This window comes from Bufo bufo, chromosome 3 (assembly GCF_905171765.1).
Source record: "Bufo bufo chromosome 3, aBufBuf1.1, whole genome shotgun sequence".
NCBI lineage: Eukaryota > Metazoa > Chordata > Amphibia > Anura > Bufonidae > Bufo > Bufo bufo.
Window position 1 is genome coordinate 592,706,955 of NC_053391.1, and position 21,752 is coordinate 592,728,706.

Sequence of the window (21,752 nt, forward strand, 5' to 3'; positions counted from 1 at the left end):
GACTATAAGTTAGTGGGGTCCAACGGGCGCCACTGGGGACTGTCCTATGAAGCATTAGAGCAGTGAGACTATGGAACTCTCTGCCTGAGGAGGTGGTGATGGGGAGTTCACTGAAAGAGTTCAAGAGGGGCCTGGATGTGTTTCTGGAGTGTAATAATATTACAGGCTATAGCTACTAGAGAGGGGTCGTTGATCCAGGGAGTTATTCTGATTGGAGTTGGGAAGGAATTTATTTCCCCCTAAAGTGAGGAAAATTGGCATATAAACTAGGTTACTTTTATGCAGATGTGAATAGAGCCTCTATGGTTGAAGCCATGTCCACATCAGGTTTCTGTCGCACATTTAGCGCATACACATGACATATACATTAAACAGATGCTGTACAGTGTTGTCCATCACCATAGGGTTCCATCATATCCATTTAATGTATACTTTTTTTTGCTGGACTCTTACTTCACAATGGTTCCTCAACCCTCTCTCCTGTAAGCGTGACCAGATGCTCTGGATTCTTCCAGCATGCTCTGGGTGGTTGCTGTTGTCTCCACAGGTGCACTGATGCTTTAACATCACAGAGTCATATACGATTCCTATGGCGGGAAGAGGACACGTTTTTTAGTGCTGCGTTTTTTTTATCCATTCCCTTTTTACGATTACTGTGTAGGGCTCTCATCAAGTACATCAGCCTTTACCTGTGGTGAAGCGGGGTTTGTCAGTTTGTTCTGCCACGGAAAGAGTCATGGTTTTCGAAGAAGGGTCTTGAGTGGGGAGAGAAGCTGAAGCCGGAGAAGACTTTGCTCGAGAGAGAGGACGATGTGCTCCTGACACTAGTGGAATCATCAGGGTATCCAAGGGAGCTCTTTTCACATGCTGGGGGGTGCGATGGTGGGCCGCCTCCCAGACATAGTTCTGAGAGAAACATAAGAAGCATTTGTGAATTACCAAACAGGAAGCAGGAGGGCAACCGAGAACATGCCATACTGCCATGACACCAGGAGAGACTTCAAGCTACAACCACATCATTATATTCAATTTAAAGAATGACTCACTGATTAAGTGAATGTAAAGGTCACTATATTTAATGTCTTATAATATAGGTGCCTGATTTCAGCAGGAACGGCTGCCCACCTAACGTGGATCAGGGTGTTCCGAGTCTATCCTGACAGCAGATGTCAGGAAAAAAAGAGGTTGGGTATGTTTAATTTTAACATGCCTATTCCTTTTGTTTTTAAGAGAGATGATAGACGTGTTTGGCAGCGGCTTACTCCCCTCTTCCTATTGAGCACACATGCATACTTGACCAGGCTGAGCTGAGCATGCATGTGTATGGGGGAAGCAATGGCTTAGCCCAGGCAAAACATCTGTCAAGACTATAACTAACTGCCCACTGGGGTTCAATGAAACCAGTCTATCATCCATAGCTTCCTTCTTGGGCATGTCGCTAGTAATTTGCATGCAATTCTTACCTGGGGAAGGAAGTGCTGTGGGACCACTGGCTGGCTGCCTCTGTGTACCTCTGGTGAAGCACCTCGCAAAGACTCTGTTCGGACTCGAGAAGGGTTTCCTCCCATTTCTGTAGGCCTCTCATTTACAGAAACGCTATCGTCCATCTCTTCTGACGGGATCTGGCTTAATCTTGGTTTTTCACTTGTTTTCTGAGGGCGCTGAGTGAGAAGACAATGATGCAGATCCAAATTAAACATACCAACTATATATGCTACTCGATGGACACAACATTACCTCTGCTACAATGGACATATCAGTTATAACAAAAGACAGGAGTCTGCTCTAAAGGTACAAGTTCTGATCACACTTGGCTTCTCTTTTGCCACCTTCACCAGTGCCCTAGTGCACAGGCCGTCATCGCTTGCCAGTAGGCTGTGGTGTCTGTCAGCAGGTATTTCAATCAGCACCCTGCACGAAGATCTTTGTGGGCATTTATTAAGACCGGCGTTTTAGGCGCCAGTCTTAAAGAGGACCTTTCACTAGAATAAAAAATGTAAACTAAGCATACAGACATGGAGAGCGGCGCCCAGGGATCCCCCTGCACTTACTGTTATCCCCGGGCGCCGCTCCGTTCTCCCGGTATAGGCTCCGGTATCTTCATATGTTCGGCTCCACTGGGTGGAGCCTGCCGGCGTCTCCTTCTTCCAGGCTGTAGCGCTGGCCAATCGCAGCGCTCAGCTCATAGCCTGAGAGAAAAAAAAAACTCTCAGGCTATGAGCTGAGCGCTGCGATTGGCCAGCACTCCAGCCTGGGAGAAGGAGATGCCGGCAGGCTCCTCCCAGTGGAGCCGAACATATGAAGATACCGGAGCCTATACCGGGAGAACGGAGCGGCGCCCAGGGATAATAGTAAGTGCAGGGAGATCCCTGGGCGCCGCTCTACATGTCTGTATGCTTAGTTTACATTTTTTATTCTAGTGAAAGGTCCTCTTTAATAACCCGAATAGCTGGCGGTAGATCCACCGAAGTTATGAAGAGGCACTTTTGGTGAATTCAAAGACTCAACATATTTCATGCAAGTTGAACTTTCCACGTGCAAACTGCTAACATTTTTCCAATCCTCACCTTGTTCACCCATTTTGCATAATTGGGTAATGCTGCGTATTGCTGCTGGAAAAGTAGCTGCTGCTGGAGTGTCTTGGGATTTTGAGGAAGTGGCTCAGAACGTGTGCGACTTAAAGTTCTGTGTCCCGAAGCAGACAAATGGTCAGCGCTGATAAGAGAGTGGGTGAACTGCAATGGTACAGACCCCAGGCCTTGTACTATTATGGAAAAAAAATAAATAAATACAGGGATATTTATTAACAAATAATGGTCATACTCACACTTACCACAAGGTGGCAGGGTGGGCAGTTTGCTTCCAATAATAGCTTCTAGCATAGGCGATGGAGTGACTGAGACATGAGGATTTCAGAACTGCACACGCTAACTTAGTCGTGGAGTTTGTCATTTAAGCAGAATCATGTTTTCATTACCCTTAGGTCAGGTAAGCAGGGTCCCAATGACAGGACCCTCACTGATTTAATAGTTATCCCCTATCATGTGGCTAGAGGATAACTTGTCACTACCACAACCCCTTTAACATGCCCAATCCTTCTGTCCCCTGACATCTGTCTAGGGAAAACTCAGATTGTCAGCTGGTCCCACTGAAAACGATGGGTTCAGCCGACAATATTTTAATGCGTATGGGGGTCATTAGTCCCTCATTTAGTTTGTAGTGAGATTATACATAAATTTGCATAAAATAACATATGTTATACCAAATGTCATATAATAACCAGATCATTGCTCCTATGTATGTTACATAACACGTCATGAAAAGTAGAACTATTACTATAACGGCTGTATAAATGAAGTAGTACATTGGACTATATGAAGCAATATAATAAATTGTATTAGGGGAAACCCACGCAAACACGGGAAGAACATACAAACTCCATGCAGATGTTGTCTTTGGTCGGATTTGAACCTAGGACCCCAGGGCTGCAAGGCACCAGTGCTAACCACTGAGCCACCCTGCTGCCAGAACTATTGGTGTCTCTGTGGATCACCTCCAGACAGTACTGGCCACTGACACAACCCCATCCATCTGTCATACAATAGTTCTTGTTCCACTTGGCCTTCATTTAAAAGAGGGTTTCTCATGATGAAATGTCACCTATCAAGAGCTTATATGCCAAGGTGGCAGACCATGTAGTTGCTATGGCCCTTGGAGAGAGGGGGTCCAACCCTGGTTGGTACCATACCCATTACCATTGGTTAGTGAGGACCTTAACAGGACTCCCTTCTTCAGATGAACTTCACCATTACCAAAAAAGCGGACAGGGAATTGGCCTAAGGTAAGGGTCATATTGGCCTAAGGTAAGGGTCATGGAAAGAGTGTTGAGGAGGCACAAACATGAGACCCTTCTGTTCTAAAAGGAAAGTGCATACAGTACCTGCAACCAAAGGAGTGTGTGCACCAGAGGGCTCCAGGATGATGAGGGGCTGAATACGAGCTGCAGCCAGGGAATTTGTACCATCATCAATACCAGGCACATACATAACTCTGGGAATCAGACCCTGAATAAAACAGGAGGCAAAAGGGTTTCCCATCAACACACAGTAACTACTAATATCCTAATACCTGTCCAGGAGCTCATACAAAGACTGGTAGCTATATAGATACGACTATTTGTTATGCGGACGAATGCGACTTCTAGCAAGACATTATTATGAGCAGGAAAATTATCCTATTAAGCTAAAGTTTGACGATTCTGAATATTGTAACTATCTATAGCATTTCAGAAGTGAACAGATATCATAGGATTAGATCTTTCAGAAAGGGTTACACACACTGGTGTCAAGTGAAGGAAACTGACTTGTAACTTTATGGTCTAGGGGACACTAGAAGGCTGTTACCTCCGAACCAGCTCCGGGTAGTGAGGAATGGCTTCCATTTTCAGCTGTCAGACTATCATTCGGAGAGCTGCAGCCAGAGACGGGAGTGCTGCTACTACTGGGGGATGAATCTGCAAAGAAATAGGGGGAAAAAATCAAGATACCAGAAAGATATAAAGACTGTAGTCAATGACTGTATCGTAGGTCCTACACATGTCCATTGGAGATATAACTGGAAAGTACTACTTCTCCTTGTGGAGAGCATCTAGTACAGGGATCAGCAACCTCTGGCGCTCCAGCTGTTCAGAAACTACTACTCCCAGAATGCTTCATTCACTTTTATGGGAATTAGAAGAGCAGCCGAGCATGTTTGTAGTTTCCCAGCAGCTGGAGTGCCGAAGGTTGCTGATCCCTGATCTAGTAGGTGTAGGAAGTCTTACAGGCCATGCAATGCCACCAATGTAGTGCCACCAGTTGGAAGGTAGCTATCCTATGAATCAATGTTTGACCTTTTAAAACATGCCTTGAAACCTAACTTATGATTATAGCCAAGCCAGTACCTCTTTCGGTTTCCAGGAATTGCCACTCATTTTTGCAGGGCAGAGAGAACAGACTTAAATGGACGCTAACCTTTTACACAAGCTTGCAAAAATGAATAGTACAAGCAATCGCAAGAAACTCTGTAATATGGCTTTTCAGAGAGAAATGTCTAATATTTTCTGTTGTTCCCCCCTCCCACCTTGCTAATTGCTCATGTCTTTGAAATATTCTTTAAATTTATCTCGCTATGGGAGAAGCTCACAGAGGGATCACATTACACATGCTAATACAAGTCTATGGAGAGGGGAGAAGGGAGGAGTGAGCAGGAGCTCAGACACAAACAGCCAAAGAAACCAGAAAGACAGCTTCTGTCTCTGCCCAGAGACATTGCAGAGAAGTACAGTGTTTAGATAACTGGATAGCCTAGTTTATTAATGGGATGTTGTAAAAGATGTCTTAAGCTAACCTAGTGAGGAACAAAAGGACATTCCCCTACTTCTGATTACAACCCCTCACGCATCATTCACCCACCCTGTGTCTCTGGGGGTCTTCTTCTAACTGCTGGTGGAGCGCTTTCCTTGCGCATGAGTGGGTTCTTCCTCCTCTCCCCAGACTTCTTGGGTCTGACAGGCCACTTCAAGTTTGGCTCAGAGGCTGTGGGGAAATTAAGTTCTATATGTTAACAGCTCACATGCAACCTTGCCAAGTTCTGGATCCAGTATTTCTAGTTGTTTAGACCACACCAGAACAGATCACGTGAGCACACATATGTGCATTACATATAGCTGCCACTAACAGGATAATATCCTGGCAGGTAATAGAAACTGTCTGCAAGGGCTGATCCCTACCAACCCACATACTAATTCAATGTAGTACCGGGATCCCAAGCCAGTTGGAAACCACTAATAAAACTATAATGCAAGTCATGTAAAGGGCAACCCTGTACTATGGCTAAGGTAGTGGCATCCCAAATTCTGAAGGCCATCTAAAGTAACATTATGTGACTAAGACGCATGTTTCTGGGTTATTAATGTGCGCTCATTATCAGTGAACAAAATGCAAATGGGTCCAAAGTGCAGAGAACAAGTGATTAGCTTTTCTCTGGAGAGAAACCCATTTGACATGATAACCAGTATGCCCAGCTGCTTGTATTGCTCTGTCACTGGAGTACAAAGACAACACATTTTATTGCAGATTTCTAAAGGACAGCTGGCCTGTACACTTCCTACTATAAGCTATTCAAGACCTTATATCATATCTAGTCAGTCGTTTATAGTCATTTAAGTTTAAAGAGCCTGACTGCCCATCACATGTGAATAATGCTAGCAGACCGATGATCGTGACCAGCACCCTGTGAGCACATATAGTGTGCTATGCTGATGCAGGATCAGAGTGTGCGGTATAGTACATAGTAAAGCTACTTTCACACTGGCGTTTTGGCTTTCCGTTTGTAAGATCCGTTCAGGGCTCTCACAAGCGGTCCAGAACGGATCAGTTTTGCCCTAATGCATTCTGAATGGAAAAGGATCCGCTCAGAATGCATCAGTTTGCCTCCGATCAGTCTCCGTTCCGCTTTGGAGGTGGGCACCAAAACGCTGCTTGCAGCGTTTTGGTGTCCGTCTGACGAAACTGAGCCAAACGTCCTGGCACACAATGTAAGTCAATGGGGATGGATCCGTTTTCACTGACACAATCTGGCACAATAGAAAAAGATCCGTCCTCCATTGACTTTCAATGGTGTGCAAGATGAATCCGTCTTGGCTATGTTAAAGATAAAACAGACGGATCAGTTCTGAACGGATGCAGACGGTTGTATTATCTGAACGGATCCGTCTGTGAAGATCCATGACGGATCCGCACCAAACGCGAGTGTGAAAGTAGCCTAACATAGTTTGTGAGGCTGAAAAAGATATACACAGATCATGTTGAGCCTGTTATCCTGCAAGGTGGATCGAGAGGAAGGCAAGAACCCCAATGAGGCTGAAGTCAATCTTCCTTATCTTAGGGGAAAACTCCTTCCCGACTCCAATCAGAACAACTCCCTGGATCAAGGTCCCTTCTCCAGGAATCTAGTAACTATAACCTGTAATATTTTTACACTCCAGAAATTCATCAAGGCCCTTCTTGAACTCAGTGAATTCATCATCATCATCTCCTTAGTCTCACTGCTCTTACAGTAAAGAATCCCTTCTACGTTGATGGAGAAACCTCCCTTCCTCTAGACGTAGAGGATGTCCCCTTATCATGGTTATAGTTCTGGGTATGAATAGATTATTGGAAAGATCTCTGTACTGACTTTTACGTCTCCTGCACACTACCATATCTGAGGATTGAGGATCCGCAAAATACGCATGCGGTCTGTGTGCATCCCGCAATTTTAATGGGACCCACCGTAAAAAGGGCAGGTTCTATAATTTGAGGCCCGGCTGTTCTGATGTGAACAACACACGGATGACATCTGTGTGCTGTTTTTTTTTTGCAGACCCATAGAAGATAGATAGATCCATGTGCAATCAAAAATGTAGACCAAATGAGGCCCCAAACACGTGTGCATGAGGCCTTATATATAGTTGTTAGATCTTCCAGCAGCTGCATTTTTTCTAAACTGAGTAAACCTAATTTGGTTATCTTTCTAGGGACCATAGTGCATCCATGACAAAGGGCTTCAAAGACCACCCAAAACACTGCAGCAGTCCCTCTAACCCTGCACTATGTATAACATTCGTTTTGCACAATGTGTTCCTTTGAGATAATTCTGAACGATGCACATAATAAGCTGCACATGAATTGTCTAAGAAATGCGTCAAAGCCAGGCTAAATGGTGTCCTGTCATTTTTCTTGAGAAAATACCTGTTCTCCTGAGAGGAAGACCATGTTCAGATGTATTGCAAGTGCTGGGTGCAGCCTGAGGAATGAAGTTATTGGGGATGGTGGAAACATGGTTACTCTTTTCACTTATCTCAGATGCTCTAAAAGAATAAAAAAGAAAGAAAGAACGTTTATAAATGATGAAATATCAGTCATCATATTCTTTAACCTACATTAGTTTTATGTCTAGTGATGGTTATACTAAAATCCAATAAGCTGATCTGAGGTGGACACACCAACAGAGGGCTAGCCTTGACAAACGAACTTGTTATACAGTGCGTCAGACCTCCTCCGCTCCAGCTGTGGTGAAACTACAACTCCCAGCATGCTCCATTCCTTTCTATGGAGCTCTGAGAACAGGCAAGCAAGTGTGCATCTTGGGAGTTGTAGTTTTACCGCAGCTGGAGTGCCGGGGTTATCCATCACAAGACTGGGGAGATATTCTATTGATGTCGTTTATCTTATGCTTTAGGGTATTTTTGAGTGTTTTGGTGACATTACCAAAGCTCAGGAATACAGTATAATTGCCTTAAAGAGTAACTAAACTTGTGTATACATTTTTGTGAACCTGTCCCTAATAACAGTTTTTTTAATATAGTTTATTAATGTTTTTTGTATTTTTAATACACTTTTCCCTCCCTAGAGCGCACGTTTCGCTTAAAATCTACTTCTCTGTACACCGCTGACTTTATGAATGGGGCTGCAGCGCAGTGAGTACGGGCAGGAGCACATATTGCTGGTCTTGCCTATGCTCCTGAAGGTTTACTAAATACTGGCATAGCACATGGGTACCCTGTACCATGTACTATGCCAGGATTAGCTGAGCGGAGCGGGCTCCTGCCTGTGCCTGACAAGCAGAACTCTTAGCTTAGTGAAGCAGGCAGAAGCAGGAGCCCGCTCCACTAATCCTGGCATAGTACATGGGTACAGGGTTCGTAATCCTCTGGGGGCACGGGCAGGAGCAGCAATGTGAGCTCCTGCCCGTACTGACTGTGCCGCGGCCCCATTGATAAAATGTGTACTTCGTACTCCGTACACCGCTGAGCTGTCAACGGTGTACAGAGAAGTAGAATTTAACACTACAGCGAAACGTGCGCTTTAAGGAGGAAAAAGTGTATTAAAAATACAAAAATGTTAATAAACTGTTATTAGGGACATGTTCACAAAAATGTATTCAAAAGTTTAATTACTCTTTAAAGTTCCTTCATTTGACTACACAGATTAATCCTTAAGCACCATCATCTCTTAGAAGAAATCAAACTTCTCCTTCAAAAAGGCGGCCACCTCAGAGGAACACTTAAAGGAGGTATCCAACAAAAATTACTATGCGATGAATCTAACATTTCAAATAAAGTATTATTCCAATATACATGCAATAATATTATTGTAATAATGTTTTTTTTATGTACATTACATATTCCTCTCTGCTAGTGTCCTCTGCTGTCTATCCTTCAGAGGTGGACTAACATGCTCAATAACGTCAGGCCCTTAGACCCAGAGCTTCAGAGTTTCAGGCCCCTTTCATTCATTTATTCATTGCCACTTCTAAATTGATTTAACTATATAGCTATACCTGTCTAGATAGCGGAGAAGGAAGTTTGGGGACATTTTATACCATATGTGTCTCTGGGGCTACATGTAAAGGACTATTTTGTTGGCAGGGGAGGAAGGGGTTAACAATAGTTTATTCCAATGCATCCTGAAAAACAGAGGGTTGATGAGCTGCTGCCCACCCACATTAAAGAGGATGTCTCATCATGGACAATGGGGGCATATCGCTAGGATATGCCCTCATTGTCTTATAGGTGCGGGTCCCAGCACCTTTATCGAGAACGGGGCCCCGCAAGTGAAGGAGGGCACACTGCGCATGCGCAGCTGCCCTCCACTCATTTTCTGTGAGGCCGGCGAAAATAGCTGAGTTCCGTCGGCCCCATAGAAATGAATGGGAACGGGGGCCACGCATGCGCGGTACGCTCCCATTCACTTATATGGGAAGCCGGCTTGGTGGTGGCCGGACCAGAGTCCTCCAACCACCACCTTGTGGGCTCCGTTCTCGATATAGGTGTGGGTCCCAGGGGTGGTACCCCCACCTATAAGACAATGGGGGCATATCCTAGCGATATGCCCCCATTGTCCATGATGAGACAACCCCTTTAAAAGGAACTTCTCAGAGTAAGTGAGTAAAAAACAGTTTTACATTTGTGGGTTAACTCCTTTAATGAATTAGGTTTATGCAAGAATGTAACACTAATGTATTTGTTCTCCAGAATTCATCTCGTCCCTTCTTCTCTATGGTTACCTCATGCAATAAGACAAACCAGGATTTACAGTCACCTGTAAGAAATGGCGGAGCTGCTGGGATTGGTGGCAATATTGCGGTCTGGAGCTACTTGCTGCTTGTTTCGGATCATCTCTGACAATTTCTGTTTCACTGCTGGGCTGGCATTGGCACCTAGAACCAAAGTCGTAAATATAAGAAATAAAGCAAATAAAAGAGAATTATGACCACTGATCAATCTGGGGATGACTGAGCGTGGATGACAGAGGCAGGATGGCATCGAAATTAAAGGGCTATTCCACTATTAAAACACTGTATTTTTGGACTATAAGACACATTTTTTTTTAGCAAGATGTTAAAAAGTCCCTGCGTCTTATAGTCTGCAGTCAGTGTGCTCCAGCAGTGCCAGACCTCCCTGACTGCGTCCTTAATGATCTGGCAGAGTGTTCATATAGTGCTTTGCTGGATCAGAGAGAGAGAGAGAGGTGTACTCCTGCACACATCCATCTCTCTCTGTCTGACACAATCTGTGTGATGAGTCCAGACAGGAGAGGAGAGTCAGCCATCATGGAGAGGACTGAAAAACGTTCTCTCCATGCTGAAGGTCTCCCAGCTGCAGTAAAAGGACATTAAAGTTCTGATTAACTGTAGGTGTCGGACCTTTGATAATGTCACGGGTGGGAGGGGCCAATCCAGGAAGATAGTATAGTGAATGTAAATGTACAGAAATGTGAGTTTTTATTAAAGATAATAGAGCAGTGATGGCGAACCTTTTAGAGACCAAGTGCCCAAACTGCAACCCAAAACCCACTTCTTTATCGCAAAGTGCCAACATGGCAATTTACCCTGAATACTACAGTCCAATATAATATATCTTTTATGTACTTTATCATTTAGCTATAATAGCCTGCCTACATTCTGTGTGCTGCCTGTGCTGTTCATAGCGCGCCTGCGCTGATGAATGGCAGAAAAAGTGTTAGGCATACTGGCATGCCTTAGACTTTTTTCAGGGTGTGGGTGCCCACAGAGAGGGCTCTGAGTGCCGCCTCTGGCACCCGTGCCATAGGTTCGCCAACACTGTAATAGAGTGTGTGTGTGTGTGTGTGTGTGAGAGAGAGAGATGTGTGCAGTAGAGCTGTGCGTGTGTGTATACATATATATATATATATATACACACACACACAATCAGATGTGTAGCAGAGCTGTGTTGTCAGGTGTGTATACACCAAAGTGTGTTTATATGTCAGCTGTGCAGCAAAGCTGTGTTTGTCAGGTGTGTATGCAGCAGGTTGTGTGTGTATATTTAGAGTGGCATGCAAAAGTTTGGACACCCCTAGCTGAAGTTAAAGATGAAACATACTTTTCAATATATTAAAGGGTTTCTGTCTTGAGAAATAACGTTATGTAACTGACTGACATTAGCGATGTGCTATTGTCAGCAGTACATAACAGTATGCTTTATAACTCCCTGCCTGCCGCCGTTCTCTTAAAATAAAGACTATTAATATATGGTAATGATGATTTTTGGACAGAATTTATGCAGGGAAAAGAACGGAACCGGTGAATGTAATATATTAGTAAGTTATAACTATGCGCTGACAGTCTATCTGAGGGGAAAAAAGTTTCGTTAAAAACATTTAAAAACTCCAGTTATTCAACATTCAACCAGCAGAGGGAGACGTTGTACCATATTCATCAATCACACACTTGTTATTCATGAATGAAATGCTATAACTAGTATTGTGCTTTTGTGTATCAGATATAAAAGAACTGTCACCTCTTCTGAAAATACTCCAGTAAATACTTGTATTCTTTAGGAAATAAGAGAACATAAATATTCTTTAGAAATCTTGTTGTGCTATTCCTTTGTTATTTCCCCTAGAAATAGACAGCTGGGCGTTACCAGTTTAGGGGGAAGGAGGGGGGGGGGGGGGGGGCTTGACACTTTATCAGTGTCCAATCAGTTCTAGCTGTGTAGGGATAATAGAGAAACAGCACAACACACAATTATGAGAAAAAATAATCTAGAATAGTTTTTACATGGACAATACAGATATTTACTAAAACAGACATCTCAGGAGGGACAGGACTCATCTCAGGTTAATTTGCATATGTATCAAATCGTTTTTTTTTTACACAATAAAAGCACACAGAGCTATGGGGACTGGATATTGCGGATGTGCTAGTGGCCATCTACAAACCCATGTCCTCAGCTCTATACACAAAATCCCGGTGACAGGTTCCCTTTAAAGAGGACCTGTCACTACAAAATGCAATCAGAAAGCACCATGTTATAGAGCAGGAGGAGCTGAGCAGATTGATATGCCGTATTTTTGCGCCCTAAAGATGCAGTCCCCCCCAAGTGAGGGGAAAATGTCAGTGCTTCTTATGGGGTGAAGTGAACGATAAACCTATGGAAGCACTCATTAGTACAGGAGGAGCGGGAAGCAGTGAATGGAGCGCTCCCTGGGCTCTGTACTCACCGCTTCTTAGTCTTCCTTGGCCACTCTCTCTGCTGTGACTGCGCACAGTGTGAGGACGTTGGCGCGCTGTGACCTCACGCTGTGAGCGTCAGGTCACAGCACAGTATATGGCAGGCTGAACCAGAAGAGTGTGGATGTGAGGAGTGGAAGCGGTCATCCGGAGAGGAAAGGTAAGTTATTTAATTGTTTTTTAATGTCTGCTCTAAGCCTGGGGGTCTGATCTGAGGTTTGCTTGGGGGTCATTCACATCAGGCTCTGATCTGAGGTCTGATTGGGGGGTCATTGACATTGTTCTGCTTGGGGGTCTGATGTCTGCTTGGGGATCATTCACATTGGGGCTGTGATCTTGAGGTCTGACTGGGGGTTTTATGAACATTGGGGGTCTGAGCTGAGGTCTGACTGGTGGTCTTATTAACACTGGGGTCTGAGGTGAGGTCTGATTAACATTAGAGGTCTGATCGTGGCTCTGAGGTGAGGTCTGAATAACACTGGGGGTCTGATGAAAAATATTATTTTCTTATTTTCCTCCTCTAAAACCTAGGTGCGTCTTAGGGGCAAGTGTGTCTTATAGTGCGAAAAATACCGTATATATTTTAGTGAGAAATTATTCAGTAAAACCTGCAATTTATACATTTATATCTCTGCTTTGTCTACCTCATGTAAATAGCTATCAGGTCAAGAGGGAGGTGTTATCAGTGATTGACAGCATTGTTTGTATAAGTATGCATAGCGAGATAGCTGTCAGTCACTGGTAACACCTCCTCCCTGTACTGATAGCTGTTCACAGGAAGGGAAAAGAACTAAGATATAAATGTATAAATTACAGACTGCTCAGCACCTCCTGCTGGATAACATGGTGCTTTCAGATTGCACTGTGGTGAAAGGGCATCTTTAAAATCATATAGGATCGGTTGTCTTATTTTTTGACCATTCAGTTTGTCAAGGTTCATTTAATTCCAGTAATTAACTTAAGGGAATAACTCATATGTTATGATATGTTAACGAGAACCTGTCATGCAGTGCAATCTGCAGGCAGCATGTTATAGAGCAGGAGTTGCTAAGCAGATTGATATATAGTTTTACAGGAAAAGATTCAGTAAAAGTTGCAGTCTTTACATTTATATCTCTGCTCTTTCTGACCTCAGTTGTACACAGAGGCCATCTATCTCTGTATACACACTTATACAGGGAATGCTATCAATCACTGATAACACCTCCCCTGTGTACAGCTATCAGTGACTGACAGGTATCTATGTATACACACTTACACACAGAATGCTATCAGTCACTGATAACACCTCCCTGTGTACAGCTATCAGTGACTGACAGCTATCTCTGTATACACACTTACACAGAGAATGCTATCAGTCACTGATAACACCTTCCCTGTGTACAGCTATCAGTGACTGACAGCTATCTATGTATACACACTTATACAGGGAATGCTATCAATCACTGATAACACCTCCCCTGTGTACAACTATCAGTGACTGACAGCTATCTCTGTATACACATTTACACAGAGAATGTTATCAGTCACTGATAACACCTCCCTGTGTACAACTATCAGTGACTGACAGCTATCTATGTATACACACTTACACAGAGAATGCTATCAGTCACTGATAACACCTCCCCTGTGTACAACTATCAGTGACTGACAGCTATCTATGTATACACACTTACATAGAGAATGCTATCAATCACTGATAACACCATCCTGTGTACAGCTATCAGTGACTGACAGCTATCTCTGTATACACACTTACACAGAGAATGCTATCAGTCACTGATAACCCCTCCCCTGTGTACAACTATTAGTGACTGACAGCTATTTCCGGAAACACACGTACACAGAGAACACGATCAGTCACTGATAACACCTCCTGCATGTACAAGTGAGCTCAGAAAGAGTAGAGATTTTAATGGAATCTCTAAGTACATACAGTACCTGCAAATGAAACCTTCTGCCTGTGCAGATGTGCGCTTGTCAGCTGATTGCCGACAATTGGGGGCACCATCTTCATAGGTGCCCCCAATTCCGAGAAATAAGCCTTTTTACCCTTTGTAAATGACCCCCTCTGTGCCACTGCACCACACGCACTTTCTGTGATTACTGTGCCCCCTCTCCACTTCCTGCTCTGAGTGACAGGGCCAGGTAGTATAGACATAATCACACTCGGCCTGGAAATCTTGCAGCTGCACATTCGCCTCTTTGATTGGTGCAGTACAGTACCGAAGCTCTCTGAGCAGATGGAATCAGTACTGCCTGGCGAGCCACAGCACTATACTGCGCGTGTGCTGATTGAAAAGACAAATGAGCAGCCATGAGATTTCAGGGCCAGGTGCGATTACCTCTAAGCTACCTGGTCCGGTCAGAGAGTGGGGGGCATGGCAGCACAAAAAGAGAGTGATACTTTGGGTGCAAGGGCACTGAGAGGGTCATTTATATAAAGTGGCTTATTTCTCAGAATAAGGGGCACCTATCAAGATGAGCCAAGTGTACTGCAACCAGCTGACAAGAGCACATCTACACAGCCAGAAGGTTTCAATTGCAGGTATGTGCTGATAGATTCCCTTAAAACGCATACATTATACGTTTTGCTGAATCTTTTCCCATAAAACTATACATCAATCTGCTCAGCTCCTCCTGCTCTATAACATGCTGCCTGCAGATTGCACTGCATTTCATGGTGACAGGTTCTCTTTAAATAGCAGGTACTTGTAAAAAATTTCAAATTCCCCGTGGTTGCCGAGCTGATGTGTCCAGTCATGGGGAATTTTAGATTTTCTCATATTCTCTCAAATTTAAATATTGTATAAGGAAACTGCAAGTTTTTCTATCGAGATGAAGCTATATTTCTACATTACATCACACAGATAGAGTGCATTCATCTTCACTGCATGCCATCATTTCCATTTCTATGGTATAGTACAGATAACATAATGGTTCCCATACTGCATTTGCTCTTGTCCTTGTTGACCAGCTGCCTGAGACTCATGTCCTGACGTTCATGACTGGAATTCCGATATTCCATGTTGAGCTGTGAGAGAAGAAGCGCCGTTCAGTACATGATAACAGAAGACAGAATATTAAGTTAGTAAATGAGTTCTTATCCCTGGTCCTACAACTGCAAGGGGTTGGGGGGTTATCTACCTACACAAAAGGTTATGTTCACATCTGAATTGTGGCCTCCATCCAGAAAAGAAACTGTGACAGAGCTAGACCCATCAAACGACGGATAACAACAGTGCCTGATGAACCCCACTGACTCACCATCAGGTTTTTTTATGGCGTCCATCAATGGTATTCTTGGAATTGAGATGGACACCATGACGGAGTCTTACAAGAATGGGCTATGCCCCTTGTTTTTGGTATGCACATCCCAACTCATAGATAAGAATAGGTTAATAAAGCCCAGCAATCACATTCCTCGAGATCGGCACTAAGGAACCTAGAGGACTAGAGGTGTCTTCTTTTACAGTTTGCTTCACCATCTTTAGGAGATGACACTAAAAAATAAGGCACAAACGGTACATCCAGCGTCTGTAGATGTGGAGAAGTTTTGCTGCTCAAGTGTATGTGTGGGGGGGTGCAGATAGAATTTATTTTTCTTCAGAAATTCTACTAGAGTAGTTCCTGGAAGTCATAAATTGAATCCACATGTGGAATTAAAGTGAAAGGAGAAAAGCTGGGAACAATATGGTCATACCTGTAGGTTCCATACACATGCTGGAGCTGTATGGAGCCCCAAAGAGTCTCTGTGGCTCTTTACTGTGTCATATGCCACCATATGTTGATCCATTAGAGATAATCTTCTCTAGGAGCAATGCTCCTAGGGTCGAATATTCAAGTAATACGGCATCTGATCATGAATTTCCTACCTATTTGTCATGTCGTTTCTATGGGGGAGATTTATCATCTCCCTGGGTCAGAAAAGTGGCCTTAAAAAGTTGCAAATTATGGGTTTTAAAAAAAAGTTGCAAAGGGCAGTTTTTACGCCAGCCTCGCCACTTTTCAGAAAGGTGGTGTCTCAAGGGCGAGAAGGGAGCGTTGTCGGCAGCTGCAACTAATTTATCTTCATTTACAGCAGTTTTCTAGAGCAAATGAAGCCAGAAATCTATGGTGTGGCTCACAGCTGCAGTAGATTTCAGTTTAGGTGGATGGACTGCCAGAGGATGCGCCAAATTTATGTCTACACCTTGTCATAGATTAGGCACAACCTCCAGCAGTGCAGGGGTGTCAAGATCGGCACAGAAAGCGCAGGTCTTGATAAATCTCCCCTTTGCCTCTACAAGCTGTCCTTCCACACACCAAATATATGTCATGTCCACAGTGTCTAACACGGCACAGACAAGATGGTCATACGACCTACCTTTAGCTTGTGTTCCATGTGCTGCGATGAGGTCATGGTAGAGTAGAGTGGCTGCTGGGACGGTTTCATGTTGAGAAGGGCAGCATCTGGCCGCGGGCTAATGTGATGGATTACGTGAAACTCCATAGGGGTAGGCTGTGTCAGGACTGTGCTTGAGGGAACAGTCAAGTCCACTGCAAAAGAAATCATCCATAGTCAGATTCAAATTTGCAATAAAATATCAGGTGAATCAACAGAACTGAAGCGTTTGTTCTCCTTTCAACACCACGTCATTGTATATGACAATAATCTACAAAAAAAATTTAAAAGGACACTTCCATCAACATTTTTTATCAAATATTAGCAAACTTCCAATATACTGTGGGTGAATATTCTATGTATTATTTTTTTTTATATATAAATATTAGTGGATGATTTTCTGGTTATACTTTTTGAAGTCACTCCATGTATTTTACTTCCTGTCCTAGCTCTTCAACTTCCTCTGTATTTGGACTTTAATTCAGTCAGACCATCACTGTGACCGGAGAGAGCCCCCTCCTGTAGTGACTCAATTAGACTATTACACATTACACTGACCAATACAATGCTCTTCTGTGGACATCTTTATCTAGGTCTACTAAGAGAACTAAGAGAGCTGTCATACTGATATCCCAACTGTATGTATACCTACTATTATAATGAGGATTACCTTGCAGATAACACCTTTCCTTCAAAGCAGCAGTAAACTGACTATAAATTACCTAGCTACATTATATAGGAGTTTATCTATCTGTGCTGACTGCTACAGAAGGAACATATCTTGGATTCCAATGGTATAGTACTGCAAAAAAAAGAAAAACAGCCAGACATTCTGAAAAGTGCTTTCTATGAATATTAAGTTTAACCCCTTTCTGATTGAAGTGTCCCTTTAATAATCACACACATTTTAGTAACTATCCTCGCTTGTTCCCAAGCTAAACCCTGTATTATGGCCCAGAACTGTGTTCATGTGCAGATTCAAATCTCCCACCATTCCCTGCTTGTTCAGTTTCTGTACAAAGCTTGTTTTAGTGATTTTCGCTCTGGGAACTACAGCACTGTACAGTAATCTGGCGAAAGAAAAAGATAACTCTTCCACTGCATTATAAGAGCTTTTCTAAAGGTGGGTGTATTGTACCGAGTTCACATCTGGAGGCTCTATAAGGGGCCTCCGTCACAGTTTCCATTGAAAATGTCCTTCAGAATGGCACAGTATGCAGTACTATTTAGTCCGGTAAAATAACGGACTTCATGAAGAAAACCTGCCAGACCCCATTATGGTCAGCGAAGTCCACTGGGCACCCATGGTGTCACCTATTTTTTAAATTTTTTATAGTGGAATGCCGGAAGTTTGAAAAAAGCCTTAGGCCTGCCATAGACAGCAAACTTTCCCCTCCCCCACCTAACCATACACATTCCTGTTGGGTTCAGCCAAGCATGCATGTGTCTGAACAGGGAGAGGGAAGAAAGACTCTGCCAGACACCTCTCAGCTTATCTCCCCGAGAACAAAAGGATCGGGCAGTTGAAATCCAACTGTCCAATCATTACTCGCCCTGACCTTCTGATGTCAGAGAGGGTCAGGAGGCCCCCATACACATTAGGATACAGCCGCATGCTGCAGTTTTTTAATTTATTTCATGTGTATGGCCAACTTTACTGATAACAACCCGCAGAAGTATGAATGCAGCTCTGGGCGGTAATACGATCAGAACAAGCTAAAAACTGTAATGCATTTACAACATTAGATTCACCTACACTGACACTTGTGAACGAGTCAGGGTTCTCTCTCGGTGATGTGCTATTGAATTGTAGCTGCTGATAACAGACTTTGCATACTGCTAAGGGAATTTCTGGATGACCTAAACCCGTTTACCTCTCAGTGTAGTAGCCAAGTTCAAAAGAAAACCAACGGTGCAAAGAACCTACTGTACACATAACCCACTCACACCCGGGTCACGTCGTTTGCCATTATTCATGGTTTAGGTGTAACTAGTAATTCCCAACCCTCTTCAAGTTAATGTATGCATTTATGGCTTTACTTCAGTAGATGAAGTCAGAAGAGTTCAGACCATGGCAAAAACCACAGTTAGATTTCAATCCTCCTAAGGGCTCATGCACATGGCCGATGCATGCATTGGGGACCGCAATTTGTGGTCCCCAATGCACGGGCATCATCCGTGCGTCAACTTAAATCCATCCGCACTGCCAAAAAATATAACATGTTCTATTTTTTTAGCAGTGCGGATGCACGGATAGAAACCCCATGGAAGCACTCCGTAGTGCTTCCGTGCCTCCGTTCCGCACCTTCCTGATTGCGGACCCATTCAAGTGAACGGGTCCGCATCCATAATGCGGTGCAAAAATGGCCAGGGCCCGTAAATTGTCGACCCGCAATACAGGTCCGGCCGGCACACATTCGTGTGCATGAGCCCTACTAGTAATAATATAGTAGCTGTACATTAAAAATATATATATTACGGTAGTTTAAATTTAAAACAATAGGTTTTTGGAGAACAAATAATAAATATTCATGGTCATGAATAGTTACATCCAGTTGACTATCCCTTGTGGGCTAAACATGTCGAGAGAAGACTAGGGCGGGTGTTCTGAGGCCACACTTCTTCAGGTATCTACAGTTGAGACATGCCTTACAGGCCCAGCTGAGAGATCTGAGGAAAATCGTATCGGCTTACCCGTTGATAGGAGTTTTCAGGACGCAGGGACCACGGGGACTGATATCTGCCATTTACACACATTTACTTAATCTAAAGATATCAACATCTCCATTGACAGCAGAAAGTAAATGGAGAGGAAATATACCTAATCTGACAAATGAGGAATGGGGTGAAGCACTGGAAGCCCCAGTGGCAGTATCTCCATCCCTCAATAATAGATTGATACAACTCTTCATTCTGAACAGGTGTTACTTAACCCCAACTAGGCTCTTTAAAATGGGCAGGAGAACGCACACGGAGTGCCATAGGTGCTCACAATTAAATGCGGATTTTTGGCACTTAATATGGGAATGTAGTTATATACAGGCTTTTTGGAGGGAGGTGGTGGCAGTAGTATCCTCCCTGATTCCAGATTCATTGGTGGTTTGCCCCAAGCCCTGCCTTTTAGGTATTGTAGAAGAGGAGTCACGTTCACGTTATACACTCACTTTTATTAAGGAAGTTTTGTTTATTGCCAGGAAAGCTATTGCCATTAGATGGATGGCGGACAGACCCCCTTCGATTAGTCAGTGGAAAACCATGGTCAACAATATTATTCCCTTTGAGAGGATTATGTATTCTCGCAGGGGCTGCTCTCAAAAGTTTCAGAAGATATGGGGACCATGGTGCGCTTCTCCTGTGACTGCTACGGCGGCCCACCTACATTCTGTGACTTAACCAATATGCTCAATTAGCTACGTATCTTCAAAGTTTACTAACGGGACTTATTTGAATTGAATAAAGATAAACCATTATTTATACTGTACAATATTGACTAAGGATGATTATTAACATGATGTGCGGGGATAAATGGGTTGCGATTTATTTGATATCTGTGATGCTACAAATTGTTCAACTTATCATTGCATTCTTAATTGTAATGTACTACTTTGCAAATTGTAATACATTATGAATGTACTGTTCAATATCTTGCTTACTTATTTTCAATAAAGCGAGTTTAAAAAAAAACATGTCGAGAGCAGCAGAAATCTCTTGCTACAATATAGCAGCCTGGAGTTGCAGCTGCTTGTATTCACCTTCAGCTGGAAGCAGAACTCCATTTTTAGTCTCTGGAGGTGACCAAGAATGTTTTTATTCACTGACGGCAAGCATTGGGATTGAAAATGGCAAGAATTTAAAACAGTAGTATCTTAAAAAGTCAAAGAACTTAATAAAAAATGAAAAGCTCTTTGAAAGAGTTCAGGCCCCCATGCATATTAGTGCACTGCTGCCCGACCGAAACCACTGAGATTGGCAGATTTGGTTGTGGGGTGCGCCAGACTCAATATCACCAGGCAGGAGAGAAAAGCATCGGACAGGATTTTTTCACCAGATCCTTCCGTTCTGCCGTCAGATGTCCCTGGCAGCAGCTTTCTCCTCTCTTCACACTGACAACCCTACCTGCTCTGCTGAACTGAACGTGTACGGGAGAGTTCGATGAGCGATCCGTCAGCCGTATGATCTTCAACCGACAGCTATTGAATGTTTATGGCCAGCTTTAGGGTAGGTTCAGACCAGCGGCAAAATCAGCGTATCCCGCAGCAGAAACTGTGGGTTTTCATACAGACCCGCTCTAGGTTTAGCGCCATTGAATGGAGCTAAACCATGAGTAGGCTCCCACTGCGGCTTTGCGAGGGGTACATTCTTGGTGCGGTCTTGAAACCCTCCCAGCAAAAACCCTCGTCCGCATGAACTGCAGTGCGGCCTCCCATTTAAAACAATAAGAGGCGGTTTCAGCACCAAATCCGTGCTAAAGCTGTGCCCAAAATTCTCCCTCTGAGCCTACCCTTAATCTCATCTTAACGGCTCCTTTCTATATGTTCTATTAGGGCAGGGATGCTCAACCTGCGGCCCTCCAGCTGTTGCAAAACTACAACTCCCAGCATGCCCTAATAGCTGTAGGCAGTTGTAGTTTTGCAACAGCTGGAGGGCCACAGGTTGGGCATCCCTGTATTAGGGCATAGACAGGGGTTCACTGCTCAAGACTCTTGCTCCGGTGGACCTAATCCTCTGAACAGCTGCATGGAGTAAAACATTTTGCAGCCAACCCCGGGGGACCTTGTCAAAATCAGCAATGTTCTGGGGCATCGCA

General features: G+C 43.7%; 1 protein-coding gene across 9 annotated transcripts in view; it reads right to left on the reverse strand.

Moving 5' to 3' along the window:
* HDAC7 (histone deacetylase 7) overlaps window positions 1-21,752 on the reverse strand; it is a 322,964-nt gene that overhangs the window by 40,377 nt on the left and 260,835 nt on the right. For 7 of the 9 annotated variants that reach the window (XR_005777731.1, XM_040425874.1, XM_040425872.1 and 4 more), the window contains 11 exons: window positions 16,928-17,100; window positions 15,511-15,595; window positions 10,125-10,242; window positions 7,773-7,891; window positions 5,454-5,576; window positions 4,404-4,513; window positions 3,941-4,064; window positions 2,568-2,764; window positions 1,464-1,661; window positions 690-906; window positions 454-587 (listed from right to left, as the gene is read on the reverse strand). Coding sequence is in view for 8 of the 9 variants with exons in the window: in XM_040425870.1 (XP_040281804.1) it covers window positions 454-587; window positions 690-906; window positions 1,464-1,661; window positions 2,568-2,764; window positions 3,941-4,064; window positions 4,404-4,513; window positions 5,454-5,576; window positions 7,773-7,891; window positions 10,125-10,242; window positions 15,511-15,595; window positions 16,928-17,100 (1,598 nt within the window). In the remaining variant the exon portion in view is untranslated. Of the gene's footprint in view, window positions 1-453; window positions 588-689; window positions 907-1,463; window positions 1,662-2,567; window positions 2,765-3,940; window positions 4,065-4,403; window positions 4,514-5,453; window positions 5,577-7,772; window positions 7,892-10,124; window positions 10,243-15,510; window positions 15,596-16,927; window positions 17,101-21,061; window positions 21,067-21,752 lie in introns of those variants that run through there. The other 2 variants (XM_040425877.1, XM_040425871.1) reach the window with 2 other exon arrangements.